Source organism: Ascaphus truei, chromosome 11 (genome assembly GCF_040206685.1).
Source record: "Ascaphus truei isolate aAscTru1 chromosome 11, aAscTru1.hap1, whole genome shotgun sequence".
NCBI lineage: Eukaryota > Metazoa > Chordata > Amphibia > Anura > Ascaphidae > Ascaphus > Ascaphus truei.
The window spans coordinates 43,167,720-43,186,601 of NC_134493.1; the positions used below are offsets into that span (position 1 = coordinate 43,167,720).

Sequence of the window (18,882 nt, forward strand, 5' to 3'; positions counted from 1 at the left end):
GACCAGCACAATGCTGGAAACCAATCCCTAAATTAATAACATAGCAGACGTCTGGTGCAGGTGCAGCTGCACCCAACTTGACTAACTCATATTAAAATAAACTTGAATTTTATTTTTTTTGCACAGGGAGTACTGACCTTTTCAGAAATGACTAATACTGTAGCAGGGACCAGTAGTAACTTTATTCTTAATGCACAAGCATGACATTTGGTTCCACTTGGTGAGCACAATGTTTAAAAAGTTGAAGGGGGGGAAATGGTTAATTATGCATGCATTGTATTAAAGTACTTTTAAAGGGATCCTGACTTACACTGGTAAGGAGGTAGTTGGTCTGCTCACTTGATTGTTACAGATCCTGCACACCACTTCAATGATTAAAGCTCAGATACATAGAAGTAAACTCTGTCAGATCTCAGGGCTTTGTCTACAAGAAGAACAAATGTTCTACATTCACAATCCAGTTTAAATACATCAGTTGGGTAGTATCAGATAATACTGTGTCACCCCCCTCCCCCAACACACTCACCCTTTCTTAATGTATTAAGATTCCTGGGTTGCTATAGCAACCATTTGCAAAAGCACAGCACTTGTGATAGGCAGCCATATTATGAACCCTAGAAAACGTGATCTTGGCCGATTGATCACGGGAAAACTAATTGACCGGCAAATTGGTTGGTAAATACATTTCCTTAAAGCTAAGCTGCTGCTGCATCTGTTAAAAATAAATAAAGAATGCAAACTGTATTGTCACTTTAAAAATTAGGTATATCCCTGTATACCTTTTCTAAGTGATAATAGGAAGGATGTTGATCCAGGGAGTAATCTGATTGCCAATTCTTGGGAGTCGGTAGGAATTTATTTTTCCCCTTATGAGATATCATTGGATGATTTGTCACTGGGGGTTTTTTTTTGTTTGCCTTAGTCTGGATCACTGTACTTAAGGATATAGTATCTGTCGTCTAAATTTAGCATAGGTTGAACTTGATGTACGCATGTCTTTTTTTTAACCTCATCTGTAACTTTCAATGATTAACGATCATACATTAAAGAAACAAAAATAAGGGTCAGATCTCGGGGTTTTGCTTCTTTACAAGTACCAATCTTAACTTATCTGGTCTGTTCAGTCTTAATTTGAGGGAGAAGTGGATGAGCTGTCCAAGTTACTTGGGTTATTTCAATGAGAACATAGTGGGTGGAGAGGGTGACATAGTAATACAATGATAGTGGGACTCCTGTGAGGTTTATGATGGTGATTAGATGCGTTCTTCCAATGAAGGAGGGGGGACCCGGCCTAAAATGAGTGACTGCTTTTGAGCCAGGCTTCCTCCTGATGCTGTACACTGCCTCACCACACTGGACATGTCTGTAGGGCGAGTTCACTGTTCCTATAACTGGTACCAAATATCATGTGCTGCTGCAGGGTATGTGGAGACTCCTTGTCAGGCACTGTGAATGTGATATTGGGAGGGTGGAACATCTCTGCCTTTCTCAACATTGGCAGCAGACAAGTATGTCAGACCTGCACCAACATGGCGGCAGGAAGCGACCGGAAGTAGGGTGTATCCGGCGCCGGAAGTGAACCGTTAGGGCAGCAGGTAGCTGCACTGTGGCGCAAGTGCGGAGTGCAGTGTGTAGGGGAGTGTGAGGGATAGGGGCAGTGTGAATGTGCAGGGTCGGTGTGGGTGTGCAGGACGGGCGGTTTGAGTGTAAAGGATACGTGAGTGTAAAGGACAGGGGAGTGTAAAGGGGTGTACAGGATAGGGACGGAGTGATTGTGTGTGCAGGAGAGAGTTAGTGTGAAGGACAGGAATGGAGTTAGTGCAGGAGAGGCACGGGTGTGTGCAGGAAGGTGTGTGAGTGCAGGAGAGGCACGGGTGTGTGCAGGAAGGTGTGTGAGTTCAGGAGGCATAGGGGTGCGAGTGCAGGAAGGTGTGTGCAGGAGAGGCTCAGGGGTGCGAGTGCATAAAGATGTGAGTGTGCAGGACAGGCACGGGGGTGTAAATGCAGGAAGGTGTGTGTAGAAGTGAACAGGAGAGGGACAGAGTGAGTGTGGAGGGGAGTGTGAGTGCGCAGGAGAGGGACTGATGTGAGTGTGTGAAAGACAGGGATGGAGTTAGTGCAGGAAGGTGTGTGAGTGCAGGAGGCACAGGGGTGCGAGTGCTGCAAGGTGTGTGAGTTTGCAGGAGAGGCAAGAGGGTGTGAGTGCATGAAGGTGTGTGAATGCAGGAGAGGCACAGGTGTGTAAGTGTAGGAAGGTGTGTGTGTGTGTGTAGGAGTGAACAGGAGAGGGACAGGGGTGTGTGTGCAGGAGAGGGATGGTGTGAGTGGGCATGGTCCTGTGTGCTGCTGTTGCAAGGCTGTGAAACCCCCATGTGCACACACACAACTCTGCAGATCCTGGTACTGCTGATACCAGATGTTTTCTCCTATCACCCCAGGAGATCCGCTCCCTCCTCCACAGCAGGACATGTCCAGCTACTCTGCTGAGGTGAGCCTTGCTCCTCTGTGTGAGGTGGAACAGGCTGTGGTCTTGTGGTAGCACAGAGGGCGATTGAGCACTTTCACACCTAGCTTGCACACTCACCCTGCCTGCATCTCAGTAGGTGAATGTTACAAACACCAACACTGCGCTGTACAATTACTGGTGAGCAGTGTGTGATCTGTCCTACTTCAGACTTTACTGACCTTCTGTCATAATGAGCAGAGTCATTTAATTTAAATGCTTTGGGGGAAGAGTCTAGGGCCTCTGTAAGCGCCGCGCACCCCTGGATTACACCACAATGTGTGACAGTGTCTGGTCTGATTACTTCTGTCCTTATGTGCACACTGCACAGAATATATTCCGATGGTGTGAAATACACATACAATGCAAGTGTAAGATCACCAAATATAAGAAATAAGAATTAACATTACAAAAAAAAATATATATATATATATATGAAAAATGGTGGCATCTCTAATTCTCTCCCAAAAATACCATAAATCAGAAAGAACGAGCAAGTAACAGTCCAAAAAATACCAACACTAAATAAATCTTAGCGGTATATTGAATCCAATGCAGCATTGCTGTGAGATAACAGCACAAACGCAAATGATCACAATAGTATACAGACAACATGTACTGTATCTAGAAAAATCTAATACGTATAATATCAAGGTAAAAAAGTCTGTTTTGTAGCTAGGTTTTTTTTTTTACCTTTTATATTGTGTTTTGATATTGTGTCAGATTTTTCTGGTCTGTTTATTGCTCATTATTCCTGATTTATCATGTAAGATCACCAGCAATGAGTAATTGGGTTAAAATATGCAATGCATGCAGTCAGTGGTGGAATCCACGGCTCACCGCTGCCATTAGAGTTTGGGAAGTGTTGTGGGGTTGGCGCCTTAGTGACTTCTCACATGTGATTCTCCTCCCTCCCCAGGGGCAGATTAAGGACGACACAGAGGGACCTTACTGCTTTAACCCAAACGAGTTCTCGGATGAAATCCTGCTACACATACTGAGCTATGTCCCCAGCACAGACCTCATCCTCAATGTCAAAAGGACGTGCCGCAAACTTGCATCTCTGTGTCTGGACAAGAGCCTCGCCCAAAGGGTGATCCTGCACAAAGAGTATCAGGTCAGCACATCCATTACACAGGGCATATGCTTGGACAATTAGTGTGGTTGCTGATGGCCACCTCTGGCCACAGATGAACTCCCCTTTGCCTCGGTCATTTCATATCATGGTGACATTATAATGTTTTTTCCTCTTTACATTCTCGCTTAACTTGCATTTCACCTGCTTTCTTTTTGTGATTAAAATGCTGAAGTGTATTTTTTTTTATATATATATATATATAATTATAGACGTTTTCTTTCGGTGTAAAGACCGCGGGATCGATCTTAAATACAGACTGGGTCTTCTTTCTTTTCTGCTTCATTGTATGTTGCGTGCTAGTTGTACCATTAAATAGGCAATCCATTGCTTTTTTAAAAAAAAAATAATTATTATTTTCTATTTAGGATGGAAGCAGGGGGTCTCTGGAGCCGAACCTCCATTAATTTAAGCTCCGGGGGCCACCTGCTTCCAGAGATATCTCCGAGGGGGGTGCTGGTATCTCTGCTTTTTAAAGCTACCGCGTCACGTGGGCCAATAGGAAGTCGCGCCGGATGATGTCACGGCTGCCGATTGCCCCGCTGGATGTGGGAGCTTTGAAAAGTGGCCAATACCTGATCCATGCTAGCGAGTCCGAGCTGTTACCGGCACCCCCTACGGAGGTAAGTGGCTCTGGGAGCAGGGGGTCACCGGAGCTGAAATTAACGGGGTTCAGCTCCTCGGGACCCCCTGCTCTTAAATCCTGTGTAAGAAAAATAAATGGCAGTGGTGTGTGAGTATTTACATGATGCTCCTGCTCTCCTTTTACAGGCCAGCGATGAGCGGGTGAAACAGATGCTGCGAGAGGTCGGGAGAGAGATCAAGGTGCTGGACATGAGTGGCTGCTACTGGCTGTCTTCCCCCACTGTGGATCTGGTGACACGTTGCAAAAGACTGGTCAGGCTGGACATGTCCGGTTGCTCTCTGACCTCCCTACGTCTCTCCAAGCTGCTGTTTGACCTGCAGCACCTATGCTCACTGGCTATCGACGTCAGGCCGGGCTTTGATGCCGGGCAGCTGAGTAGTGAATGCAAAGCCACTCTGAGCCGCGTGCGTGAGCTGAAGCAGACCCTTTTCACTCCATCCTACGGAGTGGTGCCTTGTTGCACTAGCCTCGAAAAGTTGCTGCTATACTTTGAGGTCCTGGACAGGACACGTGAAGGGACGCTGCTGTCCGGGCAGCTGATGGTGGGAGAGAGCAATGTCCCCCATTACCAGAACCTGCGGCTTTTCTACGCCCGGCTGGCCCCCGGCTACGTTAACCAGGAGGTGGTCCGGTTATACTTGGCAGTTCTCAGTGACCGGACTCCTGAGAATCTCCGAGCCTTTCTAATATCTGTCCCAGGCAGTTTGGCAGACAGCAGGGCCTCTAAAAACCTTTTGGACTCCATGGTTAGGAACGTGTCGCTGGAGGCCTTCCAGCTGCCCAAGTCTTGGTTGAACGGGTCCTCTCTGCTCCAGCAAATGAAGTTCAGCCGCCCGTCCTACTTCAGCTTCAGCCGCTGCACTATCTCTGGTGGGCAGCTCACCCAGAGAGTTATTAACGGCGGGAGGGACTGCAGAAGCCTGGTCAGCCTGAACCTGAGCGGCTGCCCCTACTGCCTGAGCCCTGACCTGCTCTTCCGGAAGGCAGAGGATGATATTGATGGCAGCATTTTGGACACCCTGGTGACTGCCTGCCCCAACCTGGCACATTTAAACCTCTCCGCTGCCCATCACCACAGCTCGGAGAGCTCGGAGAGGCATCTATGTGAGATCCTATCGCAGCTCCGGCACTTACAGTCTTTAGCTCTGCCAGTGTGCGCCATAGCAGATATCTCTAGGACCACAGACAAGCTCTCCCATCCGTGCTCGGGACCGTCTGCTCCCGGCACTGCACCCCTTGGGTTTGGTAAGAAGGTCCGGGTTGGCCTGCAGACGTATCCCAGAATCCCATCGGAGCAGGATGATTCCAAGTTCTCCTCTGTGTTCTGGAGCCTTCTCGAGGGCAGCCCTGTTCTAGAGCACTTGGAGCTGATTGGTTCCAGCTTCTCCTCAGCGATGCCACGGAACGAGCCGGCGATCCGCAACTCTCTCCCACCTTGCGTCCGCTCGCAGTGTGTGGGGGACCCAGAGGTGGCAGCTATCAGCCAGCTGGGATTCCTGCACAGCCTGACACTGGCTCAGCTGCCGGGGATCCTCACAGGCTCCGGGTTAGTCAGCATCGGCCTGAGATGCCAGCAGCTGCGCACGCTGTCTCTGGCAAACCTGGGCATGATGGGGAAAGTGGTGTACATGACGTCCCTGTGCGAGATGCTGAAGCATTGCAGGCAGCTTAGAGACCTGAGGTGAGGCTGCAGCGAGATCAGTGTGCACAGGTTGTACCTGGGAGGGTGAAACGTAACTATTTGTGCTACTCTACTGATAACATGTATATGTGTATAGAATATATAATACACGTGACAGTGATATACAAGTGAATGAAACAAAAATACCAGTGACTTTGCAGCAACTGTAATGAATTATAGCACACCTGGTGCAGCGCTAAAAGATGCCTTCCACAAAGGAATATAGAAAGTCCAATACAGTGCGCTGCTCAAAGGGAAGGACAGACAAACAGTAGCGACAAAATAATAAGAGAAGAAAGAGGACGACCAGTAGTCTATTATGTTTCAAGTAAACTGTATTGCAAAGCATACCATTGTCTCTGACACTTTCCAGTTCTTTAAGGCAATAGTAAGCTATGTGGTGTGATATCAAGCTTGTGACGGGACGGAGTCCTTGGTCAAGCTGCAGACACGACCCCGTCTCGTTCTCACCCAGCTACGTCCGGCGTTTTTGCCCTCACGGTGTCTCGCCGTGCAGTCTGCGCATGCGTGTCAGTAGGAATGCTTCACAATGCACCGTATGCCCTGTCTCAGGGCTCAGTATCAGCTGGGTACCTCTCCACTCAACAACTCGGGGCCCAGATGAAGGTGTGGGATTCTCTCCATTTTTAAAGAGCGCAGCCCACACCACCTCTGGGTCTCCGGGTTGTTGAGTGGAGAGGTATCCAGCTCAGACGAAGAGGTCGTACTGTGCATTGGGAAGAATTCCTGCCGACGCATGCGCAGACTGCACGGTGAGATGCCGTGAGAATGCAAGGTCGCCGACTGGGACAGAGATCGCGAGGGGGTCGTGTCTGCAGCTCGACCCGGTCCCGTCATCCGCTCAATATCGCGCCTGATACCTTACTATTGCCTTAAAGAACTGGAAGAGTGTGAAACGTAACACACACGTAGTTGTTCTCCATCTTTCTTCTCTTCCCTTTTATTATTTTTTGTCTATTTGTTGGATTATTGTTTCTTTGGTTGTCCTGTCGGTCCTCCCCTTTTAGCCATTTGAGTAGCGCACTATATTGGACATTTTGTACCGGGGAGGGACCTGGGCCCGTTATGGGTGTGCTGCCCTGGCGTTCCCCATGGTAACCAGGAAAAATACTACATTTTGGTTAACAAACGCTATATTAACCCCTTCACTGTCCTTTTTGGTATGGCACATTTAATGTCGAAACAAAAGAAGAAACAATGTAATAATTAATGAGGTTTCAGGTTCAGAAAAATGCTGTCGCCTTAAAAACGTTAAGTTTTTGTTTTAGGATTTGATTAATTAAAAATACTAAAGTAAAACGCAATCGCTCAGGTTTCACTGATGTACTTCAAAGTTAGTAGCGGTTTTGTTCCTAGAGAAAAGCAACTTCCGTAGTGGGTTGTGATAACTTTCAGTAGTTATATTACAGTATAACTTAATCTATGGAAAATTCTCTTGGTTCACTGAAAGGTATCACAACCTAAACATATCACTGTCATTAGTAATACTGCACGTTGTGCCGGCTGCTTGCTGTCGCGGGGCGCCGACCGCGTCTCATTGCTGTCGCGGGGCGCCGGCCGCGTCTTGTTGCTGTCGCGGGGCGCCGGCCGCGTCTTGTTGCTGTCGCGGTGCGCCGGCCGCGTCTTGTTGCTGTCGCGGGGCGCCGGCCGCGTCTTGTTGCTGTCGCGGGGCGCCGGCCGCGTCTTGTTGCTGTCGCGGGGCGCCGGCCGCGTCTTGTCGCTGAGCGCCGGCCGCGTCTCGTTGCTGTCGCGGGGCGCCGGCCGCGTCTCGTTGCTGTCGCGGGGCGCCGGCCGCGTCTCGTTGCTGTCGCGGGGCGCCGGCCGCGTCTCGTTGCTGTCGCGGGGCGCCGGCCGCGTTTTGTTGCTGTCGCGGGGCGCTGGCTGCGTCTTGTTGCTGTCGCGGGGCGCTGTCCGCGTCTTGTCGCTGAGCGCCGGCCGCGTCTTGTTGCTGTCGCGGGGCGCCGGCCGCGTCTCGTCGCTGAGCACCGGCCGTGTCTCGTTGCTGTCGCGGGGCGCTGTCCGCGTCTTGTCGCTGAGCGCCGGCCGCGTCTTGTTGCTGTCGCGGGGCGCCGGCCGCGTCTCGTCGCTGAGCACCGGCCGTGTCTCGTTGCTGTCCTGTAACTCGTGTTTCCTTCCCAGACTGGAGCAGCCGTACTTTCCTGCCAACGGTCAGTTCTTCGTGGCTCTGAGTCAGTGCGCGTCCCTGCAGCGTCTGTGCATCGTGTCCCGCAGCGGCAGCTTCCAGCCAGACGCACTGATGTCATTCCTCCGTTCCTGCCGGGACCTTGTGATGTGTCACATGTTCACTGGGGAGACTCTGACCGCATGCAGGAGCCTGCAGCAGTGTGTTATACGGAGGTTCGTACACCCCAATCTGCACATGCTCCAGTACTGCTTTATGGAGGTATGTATACCCCTATCTGCACAGGCTCCAGTACTGTTATATGGAGGTACGTACAGATCTGGCTCTGTCTTCCCTACTTTCCTTTGTACAGTGAATGCTGGTAGCCGGTATGTTGGGGCTCCCGGCGGTTCCATCGTCTTGATGCCGGTTGGAGACAGACACTCTCTGTTCCTCTCTGCCAACTTGGCCGACATTCCCCTAACTCAGGGGCGGCCAACTGCAGTCCCCAAGAGCCACCATCAGCTCAGGTTTCCAGGATATCCCTGCGTCAGCACAGGTGGTGCAGTTGAAGACTGAGCCACTGACTACGCCACCTGTGCTGAAGCAGGGATATTCTGATAACCTGACCTGTTGGTGGCCCCTGAGGACTGGAGTTGCCCACCCCTGCACTAACTCCACCTCGGCAGAGGTCACACAGAGGTTTTACTCTGGACAAGTGACCGGGGAGCCGAGTCTTAGCTGCTTGGTTTGGACAGGAATGGGATGGGTACAACGGAACTGTCAGAGCTCTCGTTACAATACGTGTCCAATAGGGGGCAGTCTTGACACGCTGATCACACTGCGATCATATACCTGCAGGTCTCGGGCATTTCCGCGCTCACAGGGACATTCCTGTAAAAGTCTCAACAACCCTTCCAATCAGGCTGTCATTAACCCCTTCAGTGCCCGGTTAATGCAGCACGTTGGTCCGATGGGGCTGAAGTAAATATTATCTTGAAAGGGGAAACGCGAGTAATATCCCAATACTGGTCCCATCTCGGGTCAGCGTCCCGCTGCGTAGGGAAACGGGTTTTATTCGGACTGCCGAAGGGGGTACTGTCGCTTGGCTACAGCTAACGTCACCGGCGCCGGGCAGCTGCGTTTCATTAGGGCTGGGACTGCGTTCTTTAGAACAGGGGGCACTCAACGCCAATCCTCGAGCCCCCCAACAAGTCAGGTTTTCAGGATATCCCTGCTTCAGCACAGGTGACTCAACCAGTCCTTGCTTCACAGCAGGTGGCTCAATCAGAGGCTCATTCTATGACCTGTGCAACCTGTGCTGAAGCTGTGATATACTGAAAACCTGGCCTGTTGGTGGGGAAGCGTGTAAGGACTGGAATTGAGCACGCCTGCTTTAGAACACAGGTTGCCAACTCCAGTGCTCGGGAGCTACCAACAGGTCAGGTTTTCAGGATATCCCTGCTTCAGCACAGGTAGCTGTCGAAGACTGCACCACCTGTGCTGAAGCTGGGACTGATTGAGCCACTTGTGCTGAAGCAGGGATATCCTGAAAACCTGACCTTTTGGTACCACAGCTCTTGAGGACTGGATTTGGGCACCCCTGCTTTAGAACGACCTTTCTTAATTCCTGGTCTCCTTACTACAAAGAGTTTCTGTCTGGCTGCTGTAAAGCCCTCTGATTAACACCCTGTCCCTGGTCGAGACCGCTCTGTTTTTTTTTTGCAGATGGTCTTTTAAGTAACACAAACTATCAGCCGTTACCAAACTCAGGCCAGGCGAAGCTGCACCTACGTCTGTCCTCCTGACACTTGGGTTACAGATCATTTTGCCTGTTCAGTGCCTGCAGAAAATTGCTTCACATGTCAGGGGGGGGGTTTCAATTGATAAAGGATAAAGTGTTTCGCCGTGCGATTCTTTGCTTTAAGGTTCCTGTCTTGTTGGGTTGTTACGCTGGCGTGAGTTACCGAGCAGCTCTCGGACTATGTTGTTCATGCAATCATCTATTAGCTGGTACAATCTTCTGAGCGGGTTGTGACGGGGACTGCAAAAGCTTCTCAACGCTGGCTGTTTCCTCACTGGAGATCTGGGAAGTTCTCTAATGTTTTTATGATAAGACTCTCAATCTTGAGTATTACACTTTTTGATGCATGTAAAGCTGTTGTCGCTCCAGTGACCGTGCATTTGGCATAAGCCACTTGATGCATTAACTGTGTGCTCCCATCATGTTGACATGCACGTGTGTAGCCCCCTTGCAGATGGGACGGCTGGCGGCCCTGGTACCTGGTACATGGTCTCTGTGGCTGCCGTGTTCATTGCCATATGTAATATTCAGTCTTCTTGCGTCTATTAATGGGCTGTGCTGTAACCCAGATCTTGGCACAAGCAATTCTAGATCATCCTTTCATATCGTCATTGAGCTGCACAACTCCAGTCCTCAAGCCACCCGCCCTCCCCCCCCCCCAAACAGGTCAGGTTTTCAGGATATCCCAGTTTCAGGACAGGTGGCTCAATCAGTCCCAGCTTCAGCACAGGTGGCTCAACCAGACGCACAGCCTTCGACTTGGCCTCTGATTGAGCCACCTGTGCTGAAGCTGAGATATCCTGAAAACGTGACCAATTGGGGGGGGGGGGGCATCTTGAACGGGAGTTGAGCCCCCCTGTCTTATGTCAGCTTGGCGTAGTAGGGTATTATACAATTCAAGGATAAGGGCAGAAGATATGCAAAAGGGGGGATATCTTGTACAATCAGGGTGATGGGAATCCACATTGTATACACGTGCTTTAGGGTTGTCCATACGTAGCAGAGAGCGTGGTGGTTTTTAAAATCGAATCTTGAGGTGAGGCGCAGCGCGGTGACCAGTGAGTGCGTTACTTTGGGACATTAATATGGCTTTTGTGAAGTGGTGCCGTTCCCGCTGAGGCGGGGTGACTGGGGAAGGTTCATGTAGCTTTTCCAATCTCTCAGAAGAGAAAGCTGGGAACCCAGTTAGTAGACGGTTACAGTAGCTCAGGTGGGAGAGGAGAGGGCGGATTGGTCGTCCCTTGTTCAGTGTCCATATCCCGTCTCTCTTCCAGTTTCCTCCCCGAGCGGCCGGCACTCAACGTGGTTATTTTCCCCCTGCTGCACGAGGGCTTGACCGACGTGATCCGAGATGTACCCATGATGCACCTGGATGAAATCACCCTCTTTAAAAGCAGAGTGGCGGAGGAGCCCCTAAACCTATGGTGGTGACGGCCGGCGCGATGTCTCCGAGGGGGCTGGGCGTGTGGGAAGCTCAGGGCTGCTTCTGGGTGAGAGGGATTTCATTATCACAAACGCACGTCACGCACGCGCAGGCTGGGGATACAAGGTGACACAAAGCGGCACTGGGGGAGCCTGCTGTGCGGGACTATTCACGCGCTAACGCTGATTTCAGAGCAGAATGTAATATTTATGACCGTTCTAAACACGCAGTATATAGCAATGCTAAGTCTCACTGCACACTTGCAACCCTCGCAAGCTTTGCCATCTTCAGTGAAAATCCCAAATAATTCTTCGGACCGCCCCCATACCTCCCAAACCCCCGCTGTTTTCTAACTGATACTGCAAGGTGGGACTGTGCTCTTGGTTGGTCTTGTAGGGGAGCCATTGGGGGGCATGTTCTACATGTAGAAGCTGTAGGGTGGAGACAGGACTTCTCCTGGTGCACACTAACACATGTTCAGCATGAGTGCATCATGTGAGGAGTCCCTGATACGGTGGGCTGGGACCTGTCCTCCTCCAGGTGGCAAATCTGGCTCTTACACATTTTAAATTAAACTAATGGGGCCACTCGACCCCCCCTCCCCCCCTCGTGTAATGGGCACATACAGTGGGCATGAGCAGAAGGTTGGCAGAGTGAATGTCACCCTCTGGGTCTTCCTGCTGCACATGGAGTGCTGAGCAGACTGCTTCCTGACTACTGCACATTTCCCAGATCTTAATAATGCGCTTATTTTCTTTAAATACTTTTTTTTTGGCACCGGTGTTAATTACACGTTCTCTTCTGCAACATTTACACTAGAGCGCAGAAGTACAGGATCACCGCAGCCAGCTGGCTGAGCAGAGCTATTACTATTACATGCAGCCATCTGTTCTGAGTGAATGCTAGGACCCTCTAAACCAGGGGTGGGCAACTCCAGTCCTCAAGGGCCACCAACGGGTCAGGTTTTCAGGATATCCCTGCTTTAGCACAGGTGGCTCAATCAGCCCCAGCTTCAGCACAGGCGGCTCAATCAGAGGCTCGGTCGAAGACAAAGCCACTGACTGAGCCGCCTGTGCTATAGCAGGGATATTCTGAAAACCTGACCTGTTGGTGGCCCTTGAGGCCTGGAGTTGACCATCCCTGCTCTAACCCACAGCGTACAACATAGACGGGGGCATGGGAGACTTATGTGACGTTATAAATGCATCTTAACTTGTATGTGTAGGTGTGGTTCTTACAGTTTGTGTGTGTAATAAACTCTGTGTGTAGATATGGGGTCCGTGTGCGGTTTGGTTATTTGTGCTGCACGGGTGACACACTGTGTGTATAAATATAGTGACATAGTAGATGAGGTTGAAAAAAAGACATGTCCATGAAGTTTAACCCATGTTAAATGTAGAAGACAGTTGTTGCTTCTTCTATATTTGGAATTACAGTATTTTGATTTAGAGAAAGGCAAAGAAAAAACACATTATCCAATGATATCTCATATGTATGTGTATAAATAGAAACATTTGTCTGTAGAAAGTGTTCCTCCTATATAGGGATACATTGGAACATCTCATCCTTTTCTCGCACCCACGTCCATTCCTGAGCCCTGCTGAGTTTCCCACGTGTCTATCCTTGGGATTGTTTATTACATTGTGACCGAGTGCTCTGTATCCTTCTTGTAAAAGACCGTCACCGTGCTTGTGTGCGCGGGGGAAAAAAACGTTGTTTTTTCTTAATATCTTGTATATTTCTCGCTCAATCCCCATGAAAAAGTGCTCGTGTACATTAACGCTGTATACGAAGCACAATGTAAACAATGAACTGTTAACTAAAGTGATGTCACTGTATGATGTCAGAGTCCCAGATACACTGCGGGAGGTTCCTGTTCATTAAACTAGAACTAGGAGTTTTTTCTTCGTAGCTCTTAAATGTGTTAAATTGTTGTAATCTAATGTCAATTCCAAATAATATTTATTAGATTTATCAAATCATTCTTACACGTAAAAATCTATTGTGACACTTCTAATTTCTCACCTTTTCATGAAAATGGAGTGATTTTTGTGCAAGATGTGCCGAAAAATAAAAGGGTTCCCGGTTTTTGTTTGTGTGCGCGTGCGTAGATTTAATTGCTGCCAATCCCCTGATGTGCCTGGTTCCTGTGTTGGATGGCACGTGCATGCGGGCAGTTGGCCTGTCTGTGATTTCCGCCACGCGTTTCGCTGCCGCTATTTTCGCATTCTGTTCTTTACACGTCCCCGCTGCAGTGTCTTGCTCTACATTTTCCCTAAATAAGGTACCGGGCCGTTAAATGAGATTACAGATTGCCTAGAGTGGCTGTGTATTACAGATCTGTGCAGCCCATAGAGCTGTGTGGTCAGATTGGAGTGTCCATGCTGCACCCGGCCTACGACCGCACGGCAGTGTTACTACCACCGGGCGTCCAGGCCGTTCCCATTGCTGTATAAAGCCTTTCTAACGCGACCTCCAATCCTTTGCTGACGCCCCTTTTTGGTGCCAGCTCCCTTTTGGCAGGCACGAAAGGGTTAACCCACACTGGAGTTGTGTGGAAGAGGTGACCACAACCTTCACCACACTTTCATAGTGAAATGGTCCCGGGAGGATTAGAATTAACCCAGAATATATTTAATAAGTTTCCCGACGGTGGTTTTTTTTGCCATTGTTTGTAAGGGGGGCCCTCCTTCACTAGTATTAAACAAAATGCTTACAGGAGTGGCCAACTCCAATCCTCAAGGGCCAACAGGTCAGGTTTTAAGGACATCCCTGCTTCAGCACAGGTGGTTCAGTCAATGATTGAGCCACGTGTGCTGAAGCAGAAACTGAGCCACCTGTGTTGAAACAGACTGAGTCACCTGTCCTGAAGCAGGGATTGCCTTAAAACCTGACCAGTTGGTAGCCCTTGAGGAATGGGGTTGGTCACTCCTACGCTAGATAAATAAACAAACAAACCTCAGGTCAGCAGAAACTGTTTCAGACCTTGTAACGGTGTTGCAGATTGTCCCTGGAAAAGGTGATGATGTTGTCTTCTCGTCCTCTGCAGGTGGGGAAAGCGGGGGGGGGGGAGCGGGGGTGTATTTGATTTATTTTGGAAAACGCAATGACTGAGAGTGAATTCTGCTTTTCCTGAGAAAGCGTCTCAGAGAGAGCCCTGCACCTTGTAATTCCATCTGAGTGAGCTCCGCACGGGCTGGTGTCGCCAAGTGAATAAAAGGGGTTGCTGGAGCACTCTTATTGAAGTTGAAAGTTGGAACGAGTATACTGTCTGTGCTCCCTGCCAGCGTCTCAACGTGTAGCCAAAGTCCACCAAGAAAGAGTACTTAATGCAAAAAAAAAAAAAAAAAGAGAACACTGTATTGAGCCATAAATCCAATGTTTTGGCTGAAGAGACAGCCTTTCTCAAGGGTGGTTACATAATAGTACCAAAGAGAGATTATATATACCCTAAGGCTTCGTCCATAGGACAGTCAGCACTGAGCCTCCCGGACGCTCCGCGATGATCCCCGTCATCCTCAATGAGGATGTCTTGAGAGGGGGCTCCCGCGAGCGTCCGCAGGCGTGCTGAGGCGCAGGGATTTTCAGCCAACAGCAGAACCTGACGCTGACGTCGGTGCTTCGCGGGCTATTGGCCCAGTGACGTCAGTGCCCCGCCCCCCGATCGCGCACGCAGGCTCGTCTTCTAGTTCATGCAATCGCTCCTGCTTGCGCAGGCGAGCGTCAGCGCGGAGGAGCGCGGCTCCCCCCTCTGGACGCAGCCTAAGGTGTACTCACCTTTCATCTCTGGCGCTGTTGCAGTTCCCTTGTGCCATAGAAACCTCCGCTACCCTATAAACAACTCTCCCTGTGTATAGATTTGGTGGGAGGAGGTGGCCGGGATCAGATACCCAAATAATATAGACCAAAATGAACACAAAAGTATTTATGTGGGAGCGCTCCAACACCATGAAACCTAGAGACCTGCAACTTTGCATACAGACTAGGAGTCCCAGTGTGCGAGTCCCAGTGTGTGCACCTGGGTGGTGTTTGTTATACTTTTTTTTCAATCTTTTTTTATTGTTTTCACAATACAGTAACATCTCTTTAAACATTGACATTTGCATCACAAGACTGAAGTTCAACGTAGCATTTGTGGGTTTTTAACATAATATAAAATACAGCATTTCTAGTACAGAGAAAAAAAGAAAACACAAGAGCGCACCAAAATAAGAGAAATGAAGTGTATTACAAGCAATAAAAAATAGTAACCACTTACATGAATAAAAACTTTAATAATCCCCGATCTCGATCGTAACTCCTTTGGTAGGGCATCAAATAGGGTATGCAGGGGCAGTGTCAATCCTCAGAAATCAGTCCCGCGCGCTGTCTCTGTAGCGCTGTAACGCTGTCAGACCTCCACGAGTGTCAGCGTGGTGGAATGCGTAGCGCGCATGCGCAGGAAATTAAGCCCCCTGTAGCCTGTCCGTTTCAGTTTTGTGATCGGAATAAAAACCACTTGTGTGTAAACTGACTATGAGTAGAATATAAGACAGCAACACCATTCGCGACGCGTTTCGTATACGAAAGTATACTTCATCAGGCGATTTCTGGGGCACCTGTCTGGGGTCCTTTATATGTCTGTCCAAATTCGTCATTGGTTGGTACTAATGACTGAACAACCAATTGGACTGATAGTTGAGAGGGGTGGTTGGTCTTACGAATACTCCCCTCTCATATTTAAATCCATATTATTGACATGGGTTTAATAATAGTAACAGATTAATTCAGTGGCACTTAGGAGATCAAAAAATATAATTATTCTTGAAAGCAAAAGTGCCACACAGTAATAAAGACATATAGAGTCATACAAACAGGTAACCCCCCTATAAACAAGTGTAATAGATAAAACACATATATAATAATATGAACAATATAAATAAAACATTGTGCAAACACATTACAAACAAATACAAATGCAACACATAATAGACATTTATCACATAAAAAGGGAGAATAATGGGAAAATACCAGAGGGACAGGAAAACAAAAGTGGGAAAAAAGAATGAATAAAATATATTAATAATATATAATAGGTGGTTAAAGCTGCAGTTCAGTCTTTTTTTTTTTTTTACATTTATTTTTTTACTTCAATAGTTTCATGTGGGCAATCTCTAATTACCTAAAGAACAGTATTGCTGTAGCTCAATTCGTTTTCCATGTATTGATAGGTCGAAATTTGGTGACATATTAAAAGCTGGGATTTGTTTATAATCTGCTTGTCTGTCAGTGGAAGCTCATGAATATTCATGAGCATTCCTGCACTGACATGTGCTAGAGGGAAGGCAGAGCTGACAAAGGGGTGTGCCAGGGCTTGTGACAGGACATGAAGGGGCAGTGCCTTAGCAAATGGCTGTTAAAATAGAATACAAGAAAATTGGTCTTTCAAAGTTGTTTTTTTTAAAAACAAAATGCTAAAAGTATTTTTTCTTACTACAGAACTGATTTATTAAAAAAACACACATGCAGGATATTGACTGAACTGCAGATTTAATATAATGGTTAGTACCAACCAATGACGAATTTGGACAGACATATAAAGGACCCCAAACAAGTGCCCCAGATATTGCCTGATGAAGTATACTTTCGTATACGAAACGCGTCGCAAATGGTCTTGCTGTCTTATATTCTACTCATAGTCAGTTTACACACAAGTGGTTTTTATTCCGATCACGATCACAAAACTGAAACGGACAGGCATCTCAAGGACAGCTACAGGGGGCTTAATTTCCTGCGCATGCGCGCTACGCATTCCACCACGCTGACACTCGTGGAGGTCTGACAGCGTTTCAGCGCTACAGAGACAGCGCGCGGGACTGATTTCTGAGGATTGACACTGCCCCTGCATACCCTATTTGATGCCCTAACAAAGAAGTTACGATCGAGATCGGGGATTATTAAAGTTTTTATTCATGTAAGTGGTTACTATTTTTTATTGCTTTTAATACACTTAATTTCTCTTATCTTGGTACGCTCTTGTTTTTTCTTTTTTTCTTAGAACTTGGCATCGCTGTCAGAGTTCTCCGTCGGGATCCATCTTGGAGGTGGGGGAAGACACCTTGAACAACAGGAGCAGCAAAAGATCAGAGAGGAATCAATATTCCACATCCTTAAAGAGCAAGAGCGCGGACTGGACACTTATTTCTAGTACAGAGCGAGTACCATAGCGTTTTTGTAATCCAATCTTGTGAGTCGTGCTTATGTACCTATGAAATAGGTGTTTGTTATACTTTTAAATGCATTCATTCTATGAGTTATTAAAATGTTCTATATAAAAAAAAGCCAGTGAGTGTTGAATCTGGTAGGCTAGGTATCGGGCAGAAACATAATGCACATAGTCTTGTGGCAGAGAAGGAGAGTCAGATAGCTATAAAACACACACACCCCCCCCCCCCCGCCCCTCCCAAAAAGAGGTGTGGGGGGGGGGGGGGAGAATAGCCTCTTAATCTTATCTTCTATCTGTCTTCTATATAAACCCAGGGGTAGAGAGAATGGGGAGGTGGGAAGCGGGAGGGGGATTGGGGGGTGTAGAGAGTAATTTGGATTACTGCAACCTGTGCAAAGCAGCGCACACACATACTCCTTTTTAGTCTGGAAGCAATAACTGGAACAAATAGTTCACAGAAGATGAGGTGCCTGTAAAGAAAACAGACATTGAAATGAGTAACATACCAGATCTCAGACTGTTCTCAAACAAAACGTGAGGCAAGTACATGAGAGAAGTGGATGCAGGAGGCAGCAGATGGATCGGGATTTGAGCTGTGTGTACAGTATATGGAGAGGGGCCACGATTATTATTGCATTTAAACGAGTAGTCTTGCCTCGGGTGATGGGGAGCTAAGAACAGAGGCTCAGTGGGTAAATTGAGCTGACGGACAAGTAGAAGTATTGTTAAATAAACCATTTTAAACGTTTAACATTTCCATGGCAAACAAACTTTGGAGGTTTAATAAAAAAATAAATCTTTAATGCCTTTTACGATAACGGGGAATAAGTTCCTCAGAGCCTCAGGTAACCAGATCTTCGGTTGCAAAATAATTATGATGCCATCATGAAGAATATTAAAGTGTTTCACTAGAAAAGCAAAATCCTAGCCGTTTTTCACGAGATACAAATGGATGAACCAGTTAATCTTATCCCGTTCTTGCCACCTCTGTACCCATAGCCGTTCCGGCACCGCGAAATCGGACGAACGCTTCCTCCTACATAGATGGGGAGGGTCTTCTCATCCGATTAGTTGGTGTTTGGGCTGATCGTGAACGTCCCCTAGAAAACCAAACGACCCCTAATGATGTACATCAGGGGTGTTCAACGCCAGTCCTAAAGCCCCCCCCAACAGGTCAGGTTTTGAGGATATCCTTCCTTCTGCACAGGTGGTTCAATCAGTCCCAGCTTCAACACAGGTGGCTCAATCAGTCCCTGCTTCAACACAGGGGGCTCAGTCTTTGATTGAGCCACCTGTGCTGAAGCTGAGATATCCTGAAAACCTGACCTGTTGGGGAGGGGGC

At 48.2% G+C, this 18,882-nt stretch overlaps 1 protein-coding gene across 5 annotated transcripts; it reads left to right on the top strand.

Moving 5' to 3' along the window:
* Positions 1 to 1,596: 1,596 nt before the first annotated feature.
* Positions 1,597 to 17,610, top strand: FBXL18 (F-box and leucine rich repeat protein 18). 5 transcript variants are annotated; one of them, XM_075565926.1, is made up of 6 exons: positions 1,597 to 1,874; positions 2,127 to 2,488; positions 3,423 to 3,620; positions 4,410 to 5,965; positions 8,126 to 8,344; positions 11,187 to 12,610. In XM_075565926.1, exons 2-6 carry the CDS (start codon positions 2,417 to 2,419, stop codon positions 11,341 to 11,343), a joined length of 2,202 nt encoding a protein of 733 aa, XP_075422041.1. In that variant the 5' UTR covers positions 1,597 to 1,874; positions 2,127 to 2,416; the 3' UTR covers positions 11,344 to 12,610. The 5 variants fall into 5 exon arrangements, 3 of the variants coding, with proteins under 3 accessions (XP_075422041.1, XP_075422039.1, XP_075422042.1); XR_012787409.1 differs by adding an exon at positions 17,373 to 17,610 and having other exon boundaries at positions 1,598 to 2,488; positions 11,187 to 11,402; XR_012787410.1 differs by adding an exon at positions 15,412 to 15,544 and having other exon boundaries at positions 1,598 to 2,488; positions 11,187 to 11,402.
* Positions 17,611 to 18,882: the final 1,272 nt, after the last annotated feature.